This window comes from Ursus arctos, unplaced genomic scaffold (genome assembly GCF_023065955.2).
Source record: "Ursus arctos isolate Adak ecotype North America unplaced genomic scaffold, UrsArc2.0 scaffold_25, whole genome shotgun sequence".
NCBI classification, from domain to species: domain Eukaryota; kingdom Metazoa; phylum Chordata; class Mammalia; order Carnivora; family Ursidae; genus Ursus; species Ursus arctos.
In genome coordinates, this window is record NW_026622930.1 from 13515658 (window position 1) to 13541242 (window position 25585).

General features: G+C 43.0%; 2 protein-coding genes across 6 annotated transcripts in view; one reads left to right on the forward strand and one right to left on the reverse strand.

Annotated features, from left to right (window-relative positions):
• The window catches only part of TDP1 (tyrosyl-DNA phosphodiesterase 1), an 87776-nt gene extending 73400 nt beyond the window's left edge, over nucleotides 1–14376 (reverse strand). The window contains exons 1-6 of one of the 3 annotated variants that reach the window (XM_026515465.4): nucleotides 14240–14376; nucleotides 11472–12034; nucleotides 8454–8497; nucleotides 7268–7323; nucleotides 5346–5442; nucleotides 2756–2790 (exon numbers count right to left, since the gene is read on the reverse strand). In XM_026515465.4, coding sequence (XP_026371250.1) covers nucleotides 2756–2790; nucleotides 5346–5442; nucleotides 7268–7323; nucleotides 8454–8497; nucleotides 11472–12030 — 791 coding nt within the window. In that variant the 5' untranslated portion in view covers nucleotides 12031–12034; nucleotides 14240–14376. The remainder of the gene's footprint in view (nucleotides 1–2755; nucleotides 2791–5345; nucleotides 5443–7267; nucleotides 7324–8453; nucleotides 8498–11471; nucleotides 12035–14239) is intronic. The other 2 variants (XM_057318475.1, XM_048219994.2) reach the window with 2 other exon arrangements.
• A 1394-nt stretch (nucleotides 14377–15770) lies between these two features.
• The window catches only part of EFCAB11 (EF-hand calcium binding domain 11), a 140372-nt gene continuing 130557 nt past the window's right edge, over nucleotides 15771–25585 (forward strand). Inside the window, exons 1-3 of one of the 3 annotated variants that reach the window (XM_026515466.4) lie at nucleotides 15771–15976; nucleotides 16571–16666; nucleotides 20285–20330. In XM_026515466.4, coding sequence (XP_026371251.4) covers nucleotides 15902–15976; nucleotides 16571–16666; nucleotides 20285–20330 — 217 coding nt within the window. In that variant the 5' untranslated portion in view covers nucleotides 15771–15901. The remainder of the gene's footprint in view (nucleotides 15977–16570; nucleotides 16667–20284; nucleotides 20331–25585) is intronic. The other 2 variants (XM_057318476.1, XM_026515470.4) reach the window with 2 other exon arrangements.

Below are 25585 nucleotides of genomic sequence, written 5' to 3' on the forward strand. Positions count from 1 at the left end.
TTGCTTCAGCTTCCTTCCTTCCCCACTATTGATTCTCAGGGCCAGAAGTACTTTTGCTCCCAGCTCCAGGGGATGCTAAAAAGCTTCGGAATTCTAAAGCACCGGGTGACAGGCCCTGGGACCACATGGCATCCTACAGAGACATGAATTCAGCATGTTTATTGTACCTAACAGGGATGATAATGATGGGGGCTACATCTCGGTGTCTTTGGATGCTCTGTGCACAGTACATGGTCAATACATGCTTGCTAAAGTGAAGGTCATCTCAAAGACTACCTCCTATTTACTGTATTATAGCTACACTCTCAAGTTGGGGAGGCACGGGACACCCCAGCACCAGGAGCAGGAAGGTTTCCTCCTTTTTCTAATTCCTAGAATTTTGCCCCTCTCATCCAAACACTAAGAGCTACAAGGACTATTAAGTCTCAAAACACTAGAACTGTGTCTCAATATAAGATACTTAATGAATTCTTTAGAAAATTTTTTTTAAACAAGCAACTGAGTAACTTCAAGACAGGAGTTTAATCTTCCATGAGATACTGGCATTTTAACAAAATGTAAACTGCACAGACTATATGGCTGGGAAGGGCTCTGTTGTAAATGCTTCCCTAGGCATTTACAACTCCAAGTGAGTAACTCCACTCGTTTCAACCTGCTGTGTGTGTGTGTGTGTGTGTGTGTGTGTGTGTGTGTGTGATGGGGGTGAGGGGGAAGCAGCAGACCAAAGGAAAAAAATGAGGTCAATTTTAGCTGTAAACAAATGAGAAAAAAAACTTGAATAGGTTCTAGTCCTGCCTTCAACAGTAGCTGGAAAGTAACTGCTTATCTACTCAGAACCTCTATACAATGAAAAGGAAGGACCAAATAATTTGTTAAATAGCATAGAAAAAAGGATAGCCCCTCTAGGATCAATCGAATGTCACTGTGCTAGATCCTAGCCAGGCCCAACACGCTCAGTCCCTCACAGGACTATGAGTGTAATTGAAACGAAGATGGAAGACACAGGCTCTTCAACATGACAGCACGTGTCAGCACATGACAGCACAACATGACAGCACGTAGCTGATTATGCCCAATGCTGACTGCTGGCACAGAACGTGTGGCCAGTGCAGGAAGCTGGCACTAAAGATTTAGCAAATCATGTCCAGGGCCCAAATGGGGGACAGTACTTGAGAATCAGTAAGATATTTGTGCTAGGAGTCCAGTTAAGGGCAGTGGACTAGGATCCATTTGGTGCTATATCCATTGCTGGCAGAATGTCTACCTATGACAGGTTGACTACTGCCATCCACCACCAGGGTCTCCTGTGATACAGGGAGGGGAGACCAAGACACCTGTTCAGTCTATCCAAGGCCATTTTATATCCTTTGCTGAAGTTAGCATCCTATGACCTCATTGCTATGTAAAGAGTAATTTATACCTGAGCTAAATGCTTAAAGTTCACAACAATTCTCAAACCCTGTCCTGTTAGAGGCTACTGATTAGGGATGGTCGGTAAACACCACAACGTTTATTTACTCAAGAGCATTTAAGACCAGAAAATGTGGAGCTGAAAGGCATCCTTTTATGAAATGGCTCAAGTCTTCCTGCTCTGGTTCCTTTTTAAGACAGGCTGTATGCTTCAAACTGTATTTTGGCAAACAAAGATGAACATATTTCCTTATTTCAAATACCATAACATCAAGAAAACAATGGCCGCAACAAGACTCAGGACTCATATTCCTCCTGAGATCCCTTGTTGCCCTAGAGACAGATACCTGAAGGAATCTGCTTGCAATACCAACCCATTTCCACTGTTGGTCTCAAAGATGAGCCTTTGTCACATTCTTTTGACAAATCCTTTCTAGAGAAATGTGATTTATAAAAATACTGAAATAGGGACAATTTATCTTATTTTCTCATTTATAGAACAATTACGTAAAAAAGCTCAAACAGCTATAAAATTCACAGTAGAACAGGAGTCAAACTGATTAGGTCCAACGTGTCAAGTAGGAAGTAACAGGAGTTTTTCCTGTCTGGTTTACAACGTTTCAGAATTATTCTAAAAGAAATTTCTGAGAAGTCTTACGCAGGGATAGGCATCAGCTTCTCAAGTTAACAACTTCGTAAAATAGTTTTTCTTTCTATCTCAGCATGGAGCTGACCTAACAAAATTCTATTTAATGCAACTCAGCATCTTAAGAGATCACCAGACTTTTTTTAAAAGTGAATCCACAGGCACATGACTGAAACATAGTCATCCACAATCACAGACCACACAACCACCAAATACTTCCCCCAAGCTGGCTATATGAAACGTCCTGAACAGAAATCACATCAGATTCAGACTTTCATGTTGAGAGCCAGAATCCCAGGACTTCGTCTTAAGGCCATTAGTAAACAGCTCCACTGCCTCTACTTTCTTACTGATAGCTTCTTTTCCCTGGCAAAACTGTCACCCGTGAGTTCCTTTAAAAGCACTTTTGGGGGACACCTGGGTGGCTCAGTCGTTAACCGTCTGCCTTCCGCTCAGGGCGTGATCCCGGCATTCTGGGATCGAGCCCCATGTCAGGCTCCTACGCTGGGAGCCTGCTTCTTCCTCTCCCACCCCCCCTGCTTGTGTGTTTCCCTCTCTCGCTGGCTGTCTCTCTGTCAAATAAATAAAATCTTTAAAAAAAAAAAAAAAAAAAAAAAAAAAAAAAAAAAGCACTTTTGGACTAGCCTCTTTGGCTCTACTAAAATCATACCCTCCCCCATTTCATAAAAATTTGCTTACGTGTGGTGTGTTCCAAATGCAATGTCCAACTTTGCCTAGAATGAAAAAGAAGTTGAGTCACTTATTTTTAACAAACTCAATATCCCTATCCATTGGAAATTAAGTTAGAAAATGTTCAGGTCAACTTTGTTTTGAATTGTTTTTACTGCCCTCTAGTGGATAAGCCCCAGACTGACACTACAACTTTTATAATCCTATCCAGTGAGCTCACTAGATTTTGTTAGCCAGAATGATTTGATACATACTGCATTTTTAATTACAGTAATCAGAAGAAGACTGATTTCTTAAGTTGCCAAGAAAACAAATGAGACCTTATGCAAAGTTTTAAGATATTTGGCTTATACAGAAATTAACGTATCCAAAAGTTTCTAGACACCCCCCCCTCAAAAAAACCCTAAGATTTCATCTTACAGACAGGATGTAATCATATTTCAACAGGTCAGGATGGGGCCACAATTCTATACTTCAGACTAGAAATGGGACCTTCTGAACAGCTCTTCGCTCGAAGTAAAGACGACCATGCCCTCTAGTGGCCGGCCTGGAGCACACCGCCAGACATGCCACACACTCAACCCCAACTTCTCAGTAACAAGTAGTTGGTATCTGAAAAAGACTTTATTTCCACCGATTTAATGGCTGGTTTTTAGGATTCCTGTGTTATTTTCCACCCACAATTAGTCTCGTGGGCACTATCCTACTGCAGTTAAACCTCTTCTGCTTTTGGAAGCAAATGCAAACCATGGGATTTTAGGCAATTGCCAAGCAAAGGCTTATCTATGTGTAGAAGGTGAGCCACAAACATGCTGGGTAAAGGAGCGACTGTTGTAAAGCCCCAACTAAAGTATAGGTTAAATCACAGCAAAAATTTAAGACAAGACTGATCAGATTGAGATTCCTCCCTTTGCATCTTTAAAAATAACTACATACACACAGATAACATTTTATAGTTGAAAGAACATTAAAATGAGTTGGACTTCATCAGGGAGAAAAAACACTAGAGAGAAAATGGAGAAAAATCATCTAGGTTCTATGTAGTTCACTCTTACCAATGCACTCCAAGAGCAGAAAGCCAGAGGCCATCGCACTCTGGCAACGACAGAAAGGGGCTAAGTACCTTACCGTGGCTGCTTGTAAACAGACTGCCCAGCTGCTAAAACAGGAGGTCAGTATGACACCAGCCACTTCACCCACAGCCACCATTTCCACAGAAAGGAAATCCTAGTATGAAAAATTCTTGCTTTTCTCTCCCCAGTGTGCTGATTTCTTGCACAAAATGCCACACACAATATTCTCTTTGAGGCAGAATCAAAAGCAACCGGTCATAATGGAAGTCCAAGACTTACAGCGTATTTCCGTGTAAGGCCCGAAGAGCATTAGGACAGAATTCTGGGGCTATAACAAGAACCTGGGCAACAACTTTCTGGCCTTTTCTGCTTTGCTTTGGTCCCAGCAAACCAAGCAGATATACCTGTTACAAGACCACATAACATCCCCTCATCAGGCTTGGATCATTTGTAGCTCAACTCATACAGGTAATCTCCTAACAGGTTTACTTTTAGTTTATCCATCTCCCCAGTATAGACCCCTTTGCTGCAATTCATGTGAAAAAGATCAGAGAACTAGGAGTCAAGGGTTAGCAGCAGCTAATACCACCCAGGTAAGTTGTCAAAACAAAGTTTTAAGCTGCACTCACAGAAAGCAGCAGCCATTGAATTGCATCCAGAAAACCTGGTTAGGTTCGAGAAGGACACTGACAAACTAGATGCAAACAGAGGAGTACTGGCAGGTTGGGGAAGACAGGGATTCTTGTTACAAGTACAACTAAAGAAACCATGCTCGAACCTGAAAGAAAACTAAGGAGGTACAATAGAGAACTTCACATTCAAGCATCAGTCACATCTGAGATGAAATTTCTTCTACGTGGCTCCAGAGAGGGGAAATCAGGACACAAGCATGAAAGGTAAAAGGAGATGGTGATGATTTATTTTTTGTGTCAAGTTGGCAAGGTGACGGTACCCAGATATCTGGTCAGATATGGCCATGACAGTTATTTTTAGATGAGGTTAACATTTACTTTAGTAGATGAAGTAAAACAGATTACCCTTTGTGGACCTCATCCAGTCAGTTGAAGGCCTAAGTGAAAAAAAGACCAACTCCCGCAAGGTAGAGGGAATTCGGTCTTCAGACTGTCTTCGGACCGGAGCTACAGCACCTACTCTCTTCTGGGTCTCCAGCTCGCAGGCTTATCCTACAAAGTTCTTGCCAGTCCCCACAATCATGTGAGCCAATTCTTTTTAAGTAAGTCTTTCTACACACACACACACACACACACACACACACCGTATCGGTTCTGTTTCTCTGGAGAACCCTGACAGACATGGAGACATCAGGTCAACATAAAGAAAAATCCTTCCAGCCACAAGGGCTACCCACACATAGATGGGCTCTCTCAGGAAGCATTTAAGTCAAGGCTAGAGTTGGTGATGCTAGAGAAAGGATTCTTGCTCTAGGTGGGTGGATAGACTAAATGTCTAAAATTCCTTCCAACTCTCAGACTAAGCAGTATCTCTAACAGCAATAAGCAGCCTACCTGGCAGAGGGAAATGTTTTCATAAGGCTTGGCCTGGGCATGTAAGTGAGCCTTAGCTTCTCGTTTATCTCCGTGCACAAGCAGAATTGGTTTCTTCCTGAAAACAGATCAGAAGTATTAAGAATATATCTGTTGGGGGGCGCCTGGGTGGCACAGCGGTTAAGCGTCTGCCTTCAGCTCAGGGCGTGATCCCGGCGTTATGGGATCGAGCCCCACATCAGGCTCCTCCACTATGAGCCTGCTTCTTCCTCTCCCACTCCCCCTGCTTGTGTTCCCTTTCTCGCTGGCTGTCTCTATCTCTGTCAAGTAAGTAAATAAAAAATCTTTAAAAAAAAAAAAAAAAAAAAAAGAATATATCTGTTGGAAATCCAGAAAGCTGGACTCTTGACTAGCTAAAGAATGCTAGTTTCCTTACCACCAGACAAGTGTTTCTGGCCTTTGTGGTCACGGAATACAGAGCTAACACACAGCACTATTCAGTTAATCTCCACTAACCAGTTACCTTTACGACAGGTTCACGTGGCCTAATCCCAAAGCTCTGTTGTGACCCAGAGAGGTTGTGACTCGAGGAAGTCCCTGAATAATTCTTTTTTGGTCCAAAAGAACATATAGTTAGTTCTGTGCTCACGCTTTCAAGTTCAGATTAAAAGATAATTGTTATCTAATATGATGCTCTTTTCTTTCCCTTCCTTTAAACCAAGCAAAGAGCCTTTCCACATTAGACCTCATTAGACTAAACTCCTGTGTGCTGGTACTGCACTAGTCCCCCGAGATCCAAGAGTGAACAAGCCCAGGACCACGGCATGATGCAGACTCATTAACAGGTGGTTAGGCATCTTGTTGCTGAGTCCCACTCAGGGAAATATAAGCAGGTGTTGCAGAGGACTTCCAGGAGACTGCTCAGAGGAAGCCTAGCTGGGATGTGGCCCTTTTGTCCTTTCTCGTTCCTGCAACCTGGAACACAGACCAGTGACCTGGAGCCCTGGGTGCCGTCCCATACCACGAAGGGACTTTGAAGACACGTGCCAGGATGGTGGGACAGAAAAACAGAATGGGCGGATAAGTCCCTGAGAACCACAGTAGCCCCCAATTCAGACCACAAATGTCTACCATCTGAACTTTTTAGGTTGGAGAAATTATTTTCTCTCTTTAAGCCACAGTTATTTTTGCTTTTCTGTTACATACAGCTCGAACTAATCCTATGTACAAGCCTTTGAGTGTCAAAGCCACTTGGGAAATTTCAATAGCATTTTATCTACTATTAATAAAGGTTTCCAGAATCTGAGGTCCTAAATGCACCAAGGACTTTGAGGACCCTGACAATCATTTTTCTGTGGGTAGATTCCTTTACCTTATTTGCTATTAGGGATTTTGCTAGGTGAATGTTAGAAACAGGACAGGTGGCAAGTCACTGTACGATGCGATCTTTATTTGGTCTCAGGTCATGATCCCAGGGTCCTGGGATGGAGTCCAGCACTGGGCTCTCTACTCAGAGGGGAGCCTACTTCTCCTTCTCCCTCTACCTGCCACCCTCCCTGTTTATGCTAGTGCTCTCTCTCCCTGACAAAATCTTAAAAAAAATTCTTTGAAGAGCACTGCTGTGCTAAGTGTGGCATGCTTACAGGTCTAGAAAGCAGGTAACAATGATCTTTTGCTTCACATTAGTATCAAAGTTGTCTTCAGATTGCTTTGTCCTCATCTACTTCTGGAAACAGGGACAGAGGCAAATGCTAAAGGAATGCATGTGATTGCTTAGACTAGATCAACAAATGCTGTTTTCCCCTGTAAAACTAAGTTTGTAGGATTTCGATAGTTTCAAAAATACTCAAAAAAGATGAACAGCAGTTGCCTGAGAAACACTAATCTTGTGTTTTAAAGCCCCATTACAGATAGGATGTTATCAGTCATCCTGTGGTACTCACCTGAACTCTGGTGGATACTGTTTTATGAGCCAGTCCACGTCAAAGCAGTAGTTAAACTAGATGGGGAAAGAAAAGGAATGGAGTTATGGGTAATTCAGGCAAGCAATCTGTAAGGAAAACAGTTTGATTACTGAATTGAAAGAAACTCTAGACTAATGACAAACTCCAAATATTATTTATAAACCTGGACAGCTGTGCTACAAAAACCCAAAATACATCTTGAAGGGAATACCCAATTCAAGGATCTCAATCAATGGAGTAGTGCATGAGAAAACAAGTTCTAAGGAAAGAATCCCACAGGCTCTGACAGTATTTGTATCTCTAAATAGTCTTACTACATATTTCTAAGAGCCCTCTGATTAATTTAAATAAAAGGATTTATAAATTTATCCCTTTTCCCCTAGGTGATTATAAAAGACTCTTAGAAAAGAACACTTCCTTTCAGGCTAACTTATGAGCTAGCTTTGTGAACAGGCCTCTGGGACTGGACATTCATTAGCCTTAGAACAATTATATCTTGACTATAAGTTCTGCACTGAACTTACCCATGGGGGCTCCTCCCATGCCTGGGTGATCCCTGGCCCTCCTCCTCCAATCTAGCTGAGAGAACACAAACTCACACTATGTTCCATTTGGAAACTAGGATTCTGGAGGCCAAGCTGAACATAAAGCATGCAGACAGCTTTGCTTTCTTCATGGATGTGACCTGTTTTCTATTTCCTTAAGAGCCTGAAGCATTAACATGATTCATCAACACAAGGGGCCAGCTCTATAAAGCAGGAGCAATCAAACATGCAGAACTACATATAACTTTTACTCACTTCGTCTCGGTAGGAAACAGTTTTCTAAATCAAACAACTTGGCCTTCACCTACCTACCCATACCTTTGCAGGAGTTGTACTAGAATCCCATGAGATTAACTGTGTTCCAAAAAGAAGTCCCTCAAGCTGGAATTCCCAAAATGACTTCTTGGCCAGTCCTTATAACCCATTCCAGAGCCAGAAGCCCCACTGATCGTGGCACCTTATTCCATGCTAACGGCTGGATAGCCCAACTGGGGCTCCTTGGTGCCTGTCTCCAGTTATGAGACATCTTGGAGACCCTGTACAGGACTGAGGTCCTCACACATGTTCTTACGGGGTTATTTGTCCTTTTTCACCCAAGGAAAAAACCACCATAAACTCACCTGAGCTGAAGATACAAGTGTCCCAAATAGAGGAGATAAAATATCTGAGAAGATAAAACATTTATGTCTAATTCATTTTTGATAAAAATCATCTGGTTATAATCACAATTGACTTAGTCATTGACAATCAAAATTCGGCTGAGAAAACTGAACTGAGAAGTGACTACAAAACTAGACTTTAATGTTCTATAAAAAAATTTGAGCTATTTAGTATTTATTACATTTTTACAAAATATAGTGTAAAACTAAAACCTACACCTTCAGAATTTGATGGCTGGTCAATTTTCAAAACTGCCAGTTTTCTAAAAGACATATTGTTTCAGATCTTAATTTTTATCTCCTTCAAGTCCCAAGTCCCTCTCTAAGGAACCTCCCCAACCCAGGACTAGCAAGACAGTCTTCTGGAGCCTGAAAGCACCTCCTGCTTCCTGTGAAGAAGGGCAGAGGCACCCATAATCCCAACCTCACATCTCTTGCATTCCATCTTGAAGGGGGTTGTATCTCGCACCCATTCCAACTTGATTTCAAGTTAAGATCAGAAAGCTCCCTTCTCATAAACTGTACCAGGAGAAGAATTACATGATTACCACCGCTGCTCTTAACTGCTGTACTCGTACCTATTAGGTACCACACACTGTTCTTATCACTGTCCCTGTGTTCACTCTTCCTCTTCACAGCCATTTTCTGAGCTGGAGCTGCTCATTTCCACTTTGTGGATGAGGGGTCTCCCCTTTGGAGGCTGTCTACGGCCACATAGCTAGGAAGGGATAGTTAGGATCTGAAACCAGGGTATCTGACTTCAGCACTTGTGCTCATAACCATCAAACTGCCTGAGGATTAAGAGTGGGCTCCTTTATTTGACCCATGCTTACTGAGTGCTTCTGAGCTACATGCTGGGGTACAAAGATTTTAAAAGCTGCCTTAAGGAAGCTCTTTTTAATAAATTTGACAGAGCCCGTGTGTGCGCAAGCATGAGCAGGAGGGAGGAGCAAGGAGAGAGCGAAAAGCAGGCTTCCTGCTAAGCAGGGAGCCTGACATGGGACTCAATCCCAGGACCCTGAGATCATGACCTGAGCCAAAGGCAGATGCCCAACTGACTGAGCCATCCAGGCGCCAAGTTCCTACCCTTATGAGAGGGAGAGGTACACGAAAGGAATGTATTGCAGCTTCTTGATGGTAACCCCTATTTTGCCCCTGCTTGGCTTTGAGAATTTGCTAGAATGCCTCATAGAACTCAGGAAAGCACTCCACTCACTAGATTACCAGTTTATTGTTAAGAGGATACAACTCTGGAACAGCCAGGTGGAAGAGATGCAAAGAACAAGGTATGGGGGGAGGGGTGTGTACCTCCATGTGTTCACCAACCTGGAAGTTCTCCAAACCCCTCCACAGTTAGGGTTTTTTAAAAAATGAGTCTTCATTACAAAGGCCATTAAAGATTAACAACCTCCAGGCCCTTTTCCCCTCCTTGGAGGTGGGGGGGTGGGGCCGAAAGTTCCAACTGTAATGACACAACTGGGTCCCCCTGGCAATCAGTCCTCCATTCTTAAGGGCTTTCCAAAAGCCACTTAACAAACCCAGGCGTGACGAAGGGGCTTGTTATGAACTGTCTTTAAGATTTTACTTACTCATCTGATAAAGAACAAGCAGGGAGGCAAGGAGAAGCAAGCTCCCTGCTCAGCAGGGAGCCCAACATGGGGCTTGATCACAGGACCCTGGGATCTTGGACTGAGCCCAAGGCAGACGCTTAACTGAGCCACCCAGGTGCCCCAGAAGATATTCTTTTAACTTTCATGACTTTATAGCTGTTACAGGAGCCTGGGACAAAAACCAACCAGGAATGAAGACCAAATCTATATCACACAGATGCACCCCAGGGGAATAAGCAAAGTAACCAAAGACTATCTTTTGATTCAGAACTGAAATGTATTTGCATGCAGGCGTTGTTTTTTCACCAGGAACAGAAACCTGGCTTCCAAGCAGTGGTTCTCAAACCTGACTGGGCATTAGTGATGGGGTTTTGGAATATAGGTGAAGTTCGGTGGGGTGAGGTCCAGAGCCGATGGCCAAGAAAGAATTCTTGAGATGTCTCTGGTGCAAAAAGGTGGTTTTATTAAAGCATGGGGACAGGACCCGTGGGCAGAGGTGCCCACGGGTTTGTGAGGTGTGGCTGATTGCGTACTTGGGAGTTGGGGAAAAGAAAAGGGAGGTTTCAAAAGGATTTTTGTTAAAGGAGACTCTCAGGATACTGGAGGCCATCCCATTGTCAAGTTAAGGTTGATTTTCCTTTTAGTAAGGCATTAATAGTAAGATAGTTGGGAGCTTCCTGGAGGAACATTACACTTTGCCCACTTCAAGTATCCGTCAAGGGGCTGCAAATTACAAGGACATTTAATTGTATCTACATTCCCTTCTGGAAGCTAGGCCATTGATAGAAATGCTTTGTTCTTGTAAATTGCTAAGACTTTTGTGAACTGAAGGAGACTCCTGTCTTGCAGGATTGTAATCTAACAATTTGTTTTTCCTTTAGGGCACCCAGGAGTGCCTGAGGAAGGTCACATATATCCCATTGGGAGGAGGGGTGTTGTGGGGTGTCAGCTTCTGCCTGTTCTCAGCTAACCTCCCTCATCACTAGAATCCCCGGAAAAGCTTCTTAAAACAGATTGCAGGGCCCTGCTCCCAGAGTTTGAATCAGTGAACCTGGGTGGAACCCCAAATTTGCATTAACAAGTTTTAGGTGCTGCTGTCAGGTATTTGCTATTTCATTAAAGTGTTATAAGTTTAAAAGTTAGCACGAGGTTTAAAATTGTCTAAGTATTCCAACTGGTTCATCTACAGGACTGAGAAACACCCTGTGATTCCCTAACAACTTGCTGTCAAACTAATGCATTTCCTCGTCAAACTGGTAGTTAAGACTGAAGGGTTCTTGAAGATCATTCTAGGTTACCCTCCTTGTTTTGCCAAGGGGACCCTCTCAAGTGCTGTCTGACAGCTCCCAGACATGCAGCATCCACTTACCCTTGATGTGGAGGGCTCCAGAGTTATACTTTGGCTTAATTCCCGAGACTCTAGTGAGGTAAAATTGGAAGGGGTTCCCTTTTTCCAACATGTCCCAAATGTCTTGGCCTTCCCCTGAGGTTTCGTACTCCTCTTCCTCCTCTTTTAGTACATGGTGGGCGGGAGGGCCATGATTTCCAGTTCTTTGGGTGGCACGGTCTTTGGGAGAAGAGATGCCGCTCTCCTCTTTGACCACCACGTTCTTAGCCTCCTTCTGCTGTGTTCCTGGTTGCAGCTCATCATCGCTGCTGGAGAGACACCAACCTAGGTCTTCCTGGGAACCACTCTTCTGCCTTTTCAGAGGTGAAACTTGTGAATCTGTGTTGAACTTCACAGGTGACAATTTCCTTCTATGGGCAGCTTTCCTAGCCTCAGAACAGGTGTATCTTGGTTCATTTGCGGCTCCTTGCCCAGCATGGGGGAGGGAAGAAGTAGATGGCTTGTCTAGTTTTGGCTTTTCCTCCTCACTTTCATCACTACTGGATATTGTCCACTTCCCATAATCACCTTCTTGAGTCATACTTCTGGAAATGAAAGAAATTATTTCCATTCACCAGGCTACGGACAAACTGTTGCTCTCAAATTCCCTGTTTCTGCAACACATACAGCACACCTGATGCTTACCAAATGCTGAGCCACGTAATGAACATCAGCTGTTATGCAGGTGTTCAGAGGCACGTTCCCAGAATCTGCTACAGGAATTTGGCAAATAAAGTGACAGCAAAAGTCCTAGTTACCTTCTCCTCTCAGACCTTGTTCTCAGAGGCCTGAGGAAAGAGTTGGGGACGAACCCCAAAAGAGAAGTATTCATTCTTGACCCTGAATCTTTTAACAGGTGCTTGGAGTTAAGATAAATTTCAAGAATCATAACTACTCAAATTTTTGAGGTCAAATTGGAGTTTACAAATCTACGCTTCACCCAAGCATGAGCGCCCACAGGACTTTAACGGTTCTTTCTTCACCAAAGAGAAGCTACTTGCTGTAAAGCTTAACAAAATCCTCAAGACAGTGTCAAATGCTCAATTCTGTATATACATTATCTAGAGTTGTTGCCATGAGGACCCAACTATCTTACTGGCCCTGTCCTAAATCATACAACTAAAACCTGCAGGAACTTGCACTGAGGCAAAACACTTGTTTTCCAAACCAGAATCGAGTTTCTATTTAAGAAACTAGATGAAGTACTTTTGATTTTGTTACCTACAAAATCTCACCAATTCAAGTGTAAAGGCCTAAGTACATTTTCCAGATAGCTAAGGAAGTTTCTTACTGTGATTTAAAAATAATTTCGTACAAGACCCAGAGAAAAATTATTTAACCCAAGCGTCTGTGCTCAAATTGTCAAAGTTTTGTTCTTTTAAAGAAACTGAGGACACATTACAAGTTTGGTTACCAAGATGGACCGTAGCACTCTGTTCGTAGAGCATGCAGACCATCAGGAGGACAGAGTCCCTGTGTGGCCACCTGTGGGTAAACATGGATCCCAACTTCAAATCCAGTCATTAGTAGGTGGTAAACAGGCAGTTGGGCACGTTATTTCACTGCCAAGCCACAGGTTCCTTCTCTGTAAAATGAGTAACATACCTTCTTCCAGGAGTCACTCATGCAACAGGTACTTAATGAGCACTTACTTTGTGTCTAGCACTGGTGATAAGGAGTTAATATAAAAACGGTTTCTGTCCCAGGAGTGATATTTCAGGCGGAAAAAAAAACAGATCAACACAAAGAGAAAAACCAAGCTATCTTTCCAAACATTGGTTGCATTTTACAGGTGTATAAGAGTTAACACGGACGTCCTTACTTTGGACTACTCTTTGGATAAGTAACATTTAAGTGAGATCTGGAGCATGAAAAAAGAACCAGCCGAATAAAGGGCGGTATTCCAAATAGAGGCAACCCAGTCTGCAAAGGCCAGGAGGCGGGAACAAAGTTGTAAAATCTCTTGGATTAGAAAAAGGAATTTGGGCAAGGAATACAGTTCAGAATGAAGGTGGTGGGAAAGAGTAAGGTAAGTGTTAAAGATCCTGGATTTCAGTCTAAGAAGGGGGGGCGGGGGCGGCACCGAAAGGCTTTAACAAACGGGAGAGAACAGTAGCCCGATTTACCTTTCTAAACTACTACCATTCCTCACTCCGTGAGAATGGTTTGGAGGGAGACGAACCTGGAGTGAGGTGGTCCTGCAAGGGCGGTGGGGCCGGAGGAAAGCGGCCGATTCAGGGTACGCGGACGCAGCAAAGACAGGGGCTTCTGGGCGCCGACCCCAGGCCCAGCACCCTTAGAAGAGTTTTGCCGGGAAAAAACTCCGTTCAAACTCGCACTAAGTCTATATACTGAGTCCCGCAAATGACTGGCTCCGCGTACAGGGCAACCTGGCCCAGAAACTTCCAGTGCCTGGCACAGGGTAGGCGCCCCACGCGCTCCAGCATCGCTGCCTGCCGACACCGCCTACCCGACGCGAGGAGAAGCCGGAGTAAGAACCCGAGCGCTGGGACCCCTCACACCCACGCCCCCGGCCGACTTCGCCTCTCCGCGACGCCTGCGCCCGACATGTTCTGACTGACGAAGCCGAGGCCCAGAGGGGACCTTCCCCAGCGTCTTTAGCTGATACTTGGCTTCCCTCAGACTCTACCTCCAGCCCCACTGGGCCTCAGAATTCGCAGGACCCGAGAAGCCCAGGCATAAAGGACAGAGTCCCGCGGGTCTGGCTCCCGCACGTGCCGGATACGCACCTGGAGCTTCCAGAGCCCACAGCAGCCGAACTAACAAACGAAAACTCAAGCAACCCGCTGCTTCGCGCTGTGTTTTCTGCCGCCCGCGCCTGCGCGCAGTTTAAACCCTCCCGGCCGGGGCTCGCGCCCTGTGGCCCTGCCCCTTCCCTTTCCGGGACGCCCGCCGCTGGGTCCTAAAGACCTCTGGATCCTGAGGGCCTGCCGGAGGCTTCCGCAGGAGTGGGTGGAAGGGAGGTCCCGGCAGTCACCAGCTCTCGGCTCACCTGCTGACCGCTTCTTGTAAAAGGAGGAGGGAGAAAATTAAGTGTTCTCTCTCTCCTCCCTTAGTTAATGGGTGAAAGTCATCCCCTGTGCCGGGATTCTCATAGACTGGTTCAGCCGCCCGGAGCTCCAGGCAGGGGGTATTTACTTAAAGGCAGAAAGAGGATTAGCTGAGGTTCGAGGCAGCTGTGGGCTGAGACCTGTATCCCGGAGGAGCGGGCTTGCTGGGGGCGCAAAGTTGTAAAACCTGCTGTAAAATAAAAGGGTACGTGAGCTTACATCATACTCAACCGCGAATACCTGTTTCTTCTTTGAAACGTGTGTTTTTAATTTTACTGTTTTGCCAGAAGAGAGAGGGGTCTAAAACTCCTTTGCAAAACGGAATCCTCCCCATCCATATTCCTTGGCTTTAATAATGTTTATAACATTTATTCTCAGAGTTGCTTTCAAACTAGGCACTTCTAGAGGACTTAGTGAAACAGCTTGGTGTAAACTGATGTGATTTTTTGGAATAGTGTTACTGGAGTCTGGAACTGGTGGCTTAGGAAGATTTCTTGAGATGCCTTCAGTGCAAAAGAGTGGTTTGATTAAACTCGGGGACAGGACCTGGGGGCTGGAAGAGCTGCTGCCAGGGTATTGTGAGGAGTTGGGGGGAGGTAAAGACAGGGGAAATTTCCAAAGGACTTTCATTTGCAAAAGAGTACTCCCCACATAAAAGAGGCTTTGCTATTGTCAAGCTAAGGTTGTTTTGCCTCTAGCAAGGCATTAACATTAAGACAGTTGGGAGCTTCCGGGGGGAATGTTAAACTCTGCCGGCATCAAGTCATTGTCAATGGGCTGCAGGTTATAAGAACATTTAATTTACTTTTCCTTCTGGCTTTGTTTCCCACATCATAAAAGTCCTAAGGACTTGGTTCCTTTACTGAACATCTACTTGGTGAAGGAATATCGGGAGGACAAAACAGACCATAGTAACTGCCCTGGAAGAGTCGACCCCAATGACTTGACTTGCTGATATGCGCGTGAATTCCGGACTTATTGCAAGGTGTGGGGGCAGAAAAGAACCTTGCAAAAGAGATTGAAGCAGGACCTAAGTGAACTCTATCCCAGCGGCGCGCAAGGAGTTAAGGGGACGAGCAAGGCGGTGCCAAGGCTCGGAGCGGCCCCACGAGCCTCTCCGCCATAGGCAGTTCCAAGGAAACGGCCTAAAGCCTCTGGCCAATAGAACCGCGGGATCAACGCCAGTGGCTAGCAGGCCGTCCAATGGGAGAAGACGTTGGAGTTGCCCAGCCAAGTTCGGCTTCCTTAGCTGCGTTGACCAGAGCCAGAGGTTTACAGCAACCGGGTTTTGGCGGCGGAGGTTTCGGCTTCTCTGGTCTCGATTCGTTTGTGGTGGTCGCGATGTTTTTCTCCGAGGCCAGGGCCCGGCCACGGACGTGGGAAGCCAGCCCTTCAGAACACAAGAAGTGGGTGGAAGTAGGTGTCCGGAGGGCTGATTCTCGGACTCGAACTTGACCAAGGGCTCCCATTTCCGTCACCCGCCAGGTCTCGCTCAGCTCTGTTGCACTGACAAGGACTGGACTGTCTTTCAGAAGGCCCATGGTTAATGACTGAGCCGAGGGCTGCGAGGCTTCTCGCTCCCTGTCCAGTGTTCTGGCTACTTCCAAGGTCCTTCTTTTCCCCGCTTTAGTTTTTTTTTTAAGTTTTTTTAGTTTTTTAGTTATTTTTTAAATTTTTTTTAGTTTGTTAATAGTAACCTCTAACCTTATATCTGTTTCACCATCCTGATTCTAGGACTGAATTTTGGGTAGAATTTATCCCAGTGGTTTAAAGGAATTAATTTGCGTCAGTCTAGCGAGTAAGTCGTTTGCACATTGCGGGGCCGGGGAGGTAAATTTTAGCACATTAAAAGTTCTTGAGAAATAGAATTAGGATAATGCAACTCCCATTTCCGAGCCCTTCTGCTCAGCCGAGTTTTACATTTTAGAGTTTTAAATTTAGTATAAACTAGTAATAAAAGTAATAGAACAAACGGTTTTGGTCTAACTGAAGCTATTTAATGTTCTTTAGGTATTTAAGGCATGCGATGAAGATAATAAAGGCTATCTAAGCAGAGAGGACTTTAAAGTTGCTGTTGTAATGCTGTTTGGGTACAAGCCCTCCAAGGTAGAGCTCTCTTCATCTATTTGGGAATGGGGCAGGCAATACAAGAGTGGGTGGATTCTAAGTGCAGTGGCTAGTTTAGGATGTTTAAAGTCACTGCCTCTCAGAGCGATTTCAGAGATGTGTCCAGTTCTTTCTAAGAACCTAACTCAGGGATGAATTAAGAGTTCATGAAGCCTTTCTCACCACCAGGCTTATAATAAATGCAAGATGTAGGGAGGTGTCAAGAGGGAAGGCTGGGAGGCGGTATTGGTAATAGGAATTCATTTAAAAATTATAAAACTAAAACGTTTACATAGGCAAAAAAATTTAGATGGTCTGGGAAAAGTATAAAGTTCAATGGGATTTTAATCCCTTCCTTTGCTACCAACGAGTCCCACTCCTCAGGGGTTACCATTATTAACAATTTTTTGTGTGTCGTTCCAAAATTTCTTATGTATAACAAACATGCCTAGCATTCTATTAAAAACATAAGTGGGTACCTAGTATACCTATTTTATTTTGCTTTTTTCACTTAGTGAACATAAAAGCACACACCACCACATTTTAAAAACTAGTTGCATAGTATTCTCTTTAGCCAGTTTCCTGTCTTTGTCATTTAGATTGCCTTCATTATTTTTCACTCCTACAAACATTGTTGTGTTGAGTATCCTTTTATATGTATATCTATACTTGTGGCTGTATATGGGATAAATTCCTGGGAGTACAATTGCTAGGTACATTTGAACTTTTTTTGGATATTATTTTCCAGGAAAGTTTGCACTTATTCACTCACAAGGAGAGTTGAGCGAGCTTCAAGGAGCGTGCTGCTTTGGGAGGACAGATTTCCTGCTCCCCTTGTTACATTGATTCTAGTGGTGGATCCTTCTTGTTAAGAAGCTGAACTGGAATTAATCAGAGATAAGATCTTATCCAGCTTTAAGAAATTCAGTTGCAGCCATCAAACAGAGGGCTTTGCCTGGAATGCCCTTCCTCGTGCCCTCCTTAAGCTAGTTTGGCCCCGCCGTTCCTCATGCGGGCTCTATCAGATTGCAAGCCCAGCAAAGCCAGGGAGCATGTGACATCTCACTACCCCATCCCTCATTACGCTTAAATGCCTCACAACTTCACGGTAAAGAAGTTCTGTTGACACAAACATGTCCCATGAACAGACCAGGTGGGCTCAGAGTGGTTCACCTCCTAGCAAATGCTTGGTTGCTGAGATGCTAATCGTGGAGCTCAGAGAAGTATTCAGAGCTGACTCCCAGAAATTGCACCTCTCCCATTCACCTGCAGTCATTTCAGCTAGAATTTCAAATAAGTCAGCTAAATGGATATAGCCTTTAAAGCATTGTATTTAACCTGTGTTCAGCTGGAAGGATAGTTGGTTTCATTCTGCTTTTATCATTCCTGAATCTACTGAATTTAATTTCAGAATATAAGTGAGGAACTGAATGACAAGTACAGTGATGTGGTAACACGCATATGTACAGTCCATGAAATTTAACATATTTTTTACTTTTATTCTCATACCTGGTTGAGGTTTTGGATTTCGTTTTTTAATTAAATGTCTGACTGCAGATCATTAAACAGTAAAGTATAGCAAATCACCTGTACACCTGTCAATCATTTGTATGCGAACTTGTGTTAAATAAATGACAACAGATACCCTCTGTGAAATGTAGCACATTTTTACTTTTATAATAGCTTGAGGTTTAGGGTTTTATTTTATTTTATTTATTTATTTTTAAAGATTTTATTTTTTAGTAATCTCTACATCCAATGTGGGGCTTGAACTCACAACCCCAAGATCAAGAGCTGCATGCTTCAACAACTGAGCCAGCCAGGCGCCCCTGGGGTTTTATTTTTGAATATTGCTTTTGAGCAAATGAAATATTTACTGAATACATGACATGTAATAAATCATTTATACACTCATGCAATTGTTTACACAATAGAATTTATGAAGTGTTCCTATTTAATAAAATGAACACTTGCTAGTTGCTAGCGATATAAAGGTGAATGAAATATAGCCCCTACTGTGAAGTGGTTCACAATTTAGTGTAAAGAGACTTATAAAATTCTGTGATGAATACTAGGATGAAGAACAGAAAGAACCCAAAGTGAAGGGGACAAGGAAGAGGGTCTTCTAATTCTAATGGAAAGTAGTTTAGGCATCACTTAGACTAGAAGAGCTCGCTAGCCTCCTCTGACATGAAGTGTCTGGAAGCATTTTATGGTGTTGGGAGATGTTATGCCCTGGTGATTAGATGTGGTTGGTCATAAGAAAAGAGTGTGAAACCGGGACTGAGGCAATAGTAAATGCCACCAAGTAGGAAAACTGAGGAGTAGGCTTGGGGGAAAGTCAGTGAGTTCAGTTTGGGGCACGTTAAGTTTGAGGCAGCTGGGCACATCCTGAGTGAATTCACTCATTAAATACTGTGCTGGTGTTGAGGTTCTGGTGGTAAAGACCTGCTCTCAGATCGTGCCACCCCTTGTAAATGCAGGAATCTGGAACTGGGTGAAGAATTGAGAGGAAAGGGCTGGAAACAGATTCAGACTCCTCAGTTTACAGGTGATAGCTCAGAACATGAGACTGGGTGGCGTTGCCCAAGAACAGTGTGCAGAGTGCAAGAGAGTAAACCACTGGGGGGTACCACCATTTCAGGGTAGGCAGGGGCTCCACGAAGAAGATGCAGTGGGAACCACCTGGCAGGGGCAAGAGGAACCAGGAAAGTGCAGGGCATGGAATCCAAGGCAGAAAGACTGTAAGGGGTTGCCAAGGTTCTAATTCCATAATGTTTACAAGTCCCTTGTAACCATACAGGAAGATGCTTATATTTTAATACATAGCGAAAGCAGTTTCCTGAATCTTATATGGGGTGTGTTCTGAAATATGTTTGAAAAGCCATAGGGGGAAAAACGCAGACTAGGCCAAAATGTTAATAGTGGTTCTCATTGGATGGCTGTTCTTAAAAATGTTCCTCACGTTTTTTTTTTTTATATTTTTCATGTTTTCTACATCATGTTACTTTTATAATCAGGGGAAAAAGTTAAAAAAAATAAAGCCATCGAGCTCATTGCAATAATTGCTTGTATTTGTCTAAAATAGAAAGGTCACCTTTTAGGTTATGCTGCATGTGTGACAGCCAAGTTGATGATATATGCTTAAACTGTTTTGGTCAATGGAATAGTTTTGGGGCCATTAGAGTCTGTAGCAGATTAGCATATTGTATCTTATATAGAGATATTTTTTGCTTTAATACCACCTTATTTTTTATTTTATTTTTTTAAGTTTTTGTTTAAATCCCAGTTAGTTAACAGTGTAGTAATTAGTTTCAGTTGTACAATATAGTCATTCAACAGCTCCATACAACACCTGGTGCTCGTGACAACAAATGACCTCCTTAATCCCCATCACGTATTTCACCCATTCCCCCTACCCTAGTTATAGATGGAAGAATAAAATTTTTTTTTTAAAAAAAAGACTATTACAGCTGTCTTGTGATATTACTTATCTGCCGAACTCAAGACAGTTGGTTTCTCATAAAATACAATCCTTCCCCACACCTCAGGAATGAAGAACTCGCACTGTGAAAACATTTGATGAAATTATATGTGCTGTTGTTTCTTCTTTTCTAGATAGAAGCTGATTCCGTGATGTCTTCAGTAAATCCAAAAACTTCTGGTAATATGAAACTTAATATTAATTTTTAGACATTCATAAAGTGAAAATTAAGAACAAAAATAGAGATTATAAAGCACATCTTTGTTCTGTTTCAAAGAAAGAGGTTTTGATTCTTTAATGTATTCGTAAGTATATATGTTTACTGTAGGGGACTTTTAAACCATTGCAAAGCATAAAGAGAAAACGTTGCTTGTAATGTCAACATCCAACTGATTATGGGGATTTTCTGACTTAGATGAACTGAAGTGGCACTCAAATGGAAAGCCGGCGCGGGGCGGGGGAATGTTTGGGGTTGGGGGAGACTCGGAGTTCACTTTTGCATATGTTGAGGACATTTCAGTCAGTGATGTCAGGGCACTCAGGCTGTGTGAATACGGAATTCAGAGGAAAGCTGTGGGCTGAAGTAAATTTGGGAGTCATTGGCATGTAGATGGTTTTTGAAGCCACGGGAATGGATGAAACCATCTAGTGAGATAGAGTGCTCTTCTGAATGAGCCAGCCAGGTGCCCCTAAAAATCTTTTTATTTATAAAGGTTAGATTTACAAAGGAGTTTACTGGAATACAAGGTCTGGAATCACATATGAATCATGGTCTGTATACAAGGTCTGGAATCGCGTATGAATCATGACTCTTAGAACAAATTATTGGCAGGAGAATATGTTTTTAACAAACTCTTGATGGAATTTCCCCAGGTTTTTAATTTCTTATAAAAATTTTTGCACTTTCAGAATATTCAACTCATACTCTGTAGTTTTCAATTAGTTGTAACTTCTTGATGATGCCTTGCCTACATTTTTTTTTCCTGTGGGTTTCTATGGGAATTTTCTAATCAAAAAGATTCCTGTCTTCTGGCAGAAGGATTTCCCACATTTTTTGCATTGATAAGGTTTCTCTCCATAACAGCCCCCTGACAGTGAGTGATTCTGTCTGAGTGAAGGTCTTACGCACACATTATACACCCAGCGCTGGTTCAACGTGCCACTTTTCTGCTATAGCAGGTGGGCTGCTGCCAGAGGCACTCTCCGATCATTATTTTCATAGATCTTCTCCCTAATGTGTATTCTCTGATTCTAAACTGAGGATTTGCCTTCACACAGAAGGTTTTCTTTCCCTGTGAGGCCTTTCTGACTTTGATGATTTGCTCCTGGGCCTGGTCCTGTATGCATTTTCCTGCATTTAATATTAGGATATTACATCTCTCTCACATCCGCTTCTCAATCAGATCATGGAGATGCTTCTTTTCACAGCATCTTTTCCTAATAATTAATTTTAAGGTACATTTCAAAAGGTTACAAAGTAACTTAGTCCTCTGAGAAATTCAGGGGAAGAAGGGGGAGGAATGAGATCACAGTGGAGGTGCTTAGCACCTTGCTCCAAAATTCGTGTCAGAAGACTCTCCTCAGTCTGCAGGTTTCCAGTCTTTTCCCTTCTTCTTCTTTTTTTTTTCCTCTTTCTTTTCTTTCTTCTTCTTTTTTTCCTCTCCTTCTTCTTCTGGTCTTGATATCAATGGCAAATTAACCTTCTCAGAGCATCGCTACCATCAAGATTAAAGGAATAGACTTAAAGTCAGGGTACTACCTTTCCAGCTAGCTTTAATTTGCGTTCCCTTGAAAGGGAGACTCAAGACCACAAATAGTCAAAAGAAAGAGTAAAAAAGTCATCCTAGCAAGAAATCATTGCTGAACTCTGATTGCTTCTAACATAATTTTTTTCTGTTAGAACTCTTCACTCCTGAACCAATTTCAGACCATCAGCTCCTTCTTTTCACTCTTTCCATACATGAGTCACCTTTTATGTGTTATTTTTCATGCAGGAAGAGGGTTTATGCACAGCTTTAATGTTTTGTCAAATGTATGATCTCTCTCGTTAATGTTTTGATCCTGAAGAAGGACTGAAATATTGGCCTTGGCTTTCTGGAAGCTATTTATTTAGGTAATCCCATTTTTCCAGGGTTGTTCTTGGTAGCCATGACGTGGGAGTTCTCCAGCTAGCTGTGGTTCTTTCTACATCCAGACAAGGCCATGCCAGGTCTTTAGCATGCTACCGTAAAGAATTCTCTGTGCAGGCCCAGTTGCTGCCCAGCTTCCTGGGTGAGGTCCAGACTCACATCTGGATTGATCCTGACTTGGCAGAGTCTTAACCAGGCACACACTTCACACAGTACCTAAACACAGGACCTAGGTGCCTAGGTCCTACTTCCCAGGAGCTTCTGGTCTCTCTAAAAGGCAGGTCGTTTCTGTAGATTTTCCTTGTGAAAATTAAGAAGAGTGAAAATGAAGTCAAAGCCATAAGAAGCAAGAGTAGAGTGTCTCCAGGAAAGTCACACTGGGAGAATTTGAGGGTAGCCACAAGTAGCAAGAAGCCATTTTAATGTCTAACAAGCAGGTATCAGCAAAAACTGTTTAGGCACCAAAAACAAGGAATTATATTAGTGGGAGACTAAAAAATCAAGCCTCTTGTTTAAGAAGCAGCAGATCACTGTTGGGATGGTTCTAATATGTACGTTGCTACCTCTTTCAAAGGGTTGTATTTCCTAATAACCCTTGTTGTCTGTGGTGCAATTCATACGTTCTTTAGGTATAGAGAACAAAAGAAGGTTTCAACTAGAAGAGACCTAGAAAACTTACTTGTTTCCTTCTTTTGAAAGAGGAAATTAGGCTCTGGAGAGGAATAATAAAATATCTCTATCCTGGCATTTGATGGTTCTTTATTTGTTTGCAGTATATCTCCATGTGTTAACAATATTTATTATAGATAATAATTACAGCTATGACTTTCTGAACGCTTACCACATGCAGACTCTGTGATGAGCACCACGCATGAATTGTTCGCTTTAATACACCTATGCTATCAAGATTATCCTCATTTTATAAGTTAACATTCTGAAACTCAGGTTAAGTTAGGGTGGCCCAGCTAGCTAAGTAGCAGACTACAGTGGTCTGATCTCCAAGCTTACCCTCTCAACCATTTGATAAACCCTTCCATGGATTTTAATAGTGTCATGGGTCGTACTAGTCATTGTGACAGAGTTAAGGCCAGTGTTCACTCCCCCAGGAACTTCCATCAATGAGTTGACATCAGGAGTGGATCAGTACACAGAAAGGTCTCCACTGCTGTTAGAGGTTGATGTCAGATTTGGTTCTGAGCTACCTAACGTCCAGAACAAATAGGGAATGACAATCCAGTGATTAGCGTCCATGCAGTAGAAACTAGTTCTCTAGAGAGACAGTTTTCCCTAATATAGTTCTTTCCCGACGTCACATGGAAGAGAGGCTCATGAGTAGCCATTGATGTTCACAAACTGTTGAGTAAATACACTAGTGAATTTTGTAAGGCTCTTCCTTAAACTTTCTTCATTACAGGCCAGTGGTTTAATGCCAAACATGTCTCAGCAGCTCCACGAAGGGCAAAGAAAGACCACGTGTGATATCCAGTGATTTGGCTTCATTGTGTGATAAACTGTTGAGCATTTTATATGAATAACAACAAATAAGATTTGGGGGACTTTTGCTTAGTATGTCAAGTGCCGTGAATAAGAACTGCGTGAATTTTGCCCCCCTGAATCCTCACACAGCTGTCGGTGTGTTTTCATCCTGGAACCTTAATCAAATATGCCTAGGGAAAAAGAGTACTTCAGAATTTTCTTTTCACTAGGTGATTAGATCCAGATTTTTTTCCCCTTCCTGTTTTCATAGTATCCTTTGAAAACAACATATTTCACTTGCATACTTAAAGAAGAAGTTTTCCAGGAACTTTTAACCTTCAGCTTAAACAATGGAAAAATCAAAGGAATTGACTCATCATAGTGGTGATTATGGACTGTTTGACTAAGTCATGCTCTCCAGTGTTAGTTCAATTGGAAAACAATTTGTGGAAGAGCTTAATGGCCAATTGGCTTATATACTTCTATCTATTACTATATCATTTGAGTTGTTTTGAGCCCAAGAGTTGATCGTGAAATGTATTGTTTTCCCAAATTTGTCCATTTTCTGGTGTTTTAAGTTCTACTGTAAACCCCCTTTTTAGATGTGTATGTTTTCTTGTTTGGGGCTCCTACCTAAGCAACCAAGTAGAACAGGTTTAGCAAGGTTTTATTGGTTTGAATTCAGATTTCACTGACCTCTTAGTTCTTTTCTGTGATCAGGAAATGCATACACATTATGCTTACCTTATCTTGCAATCATAATCGTAGGACCCCTAAATTAATTTATTTCGTTACCCATTTAGAAGATGCTGAGTAAGTGTCACTGTAGGGTAGAAAAGAATTAGGAGACACAGACACTGACCAAAGATAGGGAAGATAAAAGGGTATTGTCACTTCATTTATGGCCGGAAGTCAAATAATTACTGTGGACAGGAAAACCTCGAAGAGATAAGAGGAGGGAGACAGGAGTTGCGGGCCGGAGCTGGATGGGGAAAGGATGGGTGGGATTTGCAAAGGTGGAGAAGCAAAGAAGAGGACTCAATGAGATGAATGAGGGCAGATGCCATCTGCGTGCTTGTCCCCCAGCCCCTGGTGCTCTCCGTGCTTTGCCGCGCTGCTGTGGAGGCTGAGCTCAGCACGGATTGCTTACCCAGCACACTGCATGTTCATATAAACGTCGGGTGTCCTGTCAAATGCTGAGGCATTTGCTAAGTACAGAGAAGGGCTTTAGCCCTCCCTCTCCACAGCTAGCGATGGAAAAGGCCTGGTTAGCGCCTGGTTAAGGCCATCTGTCTCCTCTGTGTGGGCTGTCTGCAGTCCACCCCTGTGCACGCTCTCTCTCAGACCTCCTTCCCCCAGGGCCCACCATCAGAGGCTAAGACTTCTCCCAGATCCTGGCTTAGAAGACCCCCTCTTCCCCGCCCAGCCACCCCCCAGATCTGCATATCCAAAGCTATCAGCTCTCACACTGTTAGTAATGAGTCCTGCCATGACAGAATCCACCCTCCTTGCAATATTTTTACCTCTCGCACCAGCAAGGAGTTTGGGGTGTCGACCTGTAAATGAGTTGTGTTCAGCAGAGTAAGCTACCCTGATGGAAGCTGCGTTAAGAAGGGGTATTGAGGACCTCTTTGCCTAGAAGGAATAATGAAGCTTTAAATGCCAAAATAACGTATCAGGATTTTGAACTACAAAGGGGAGGATGAACCTCTGACGCTTTATGAGCAGGAGATGTACACAATAAAAAAAGTCACAATTCCTGTCCATGTTTGATAGAAGTAAGGTTTTATTGGTTCATATTTCTCTATTCTATTATAACCTGTTTTTATT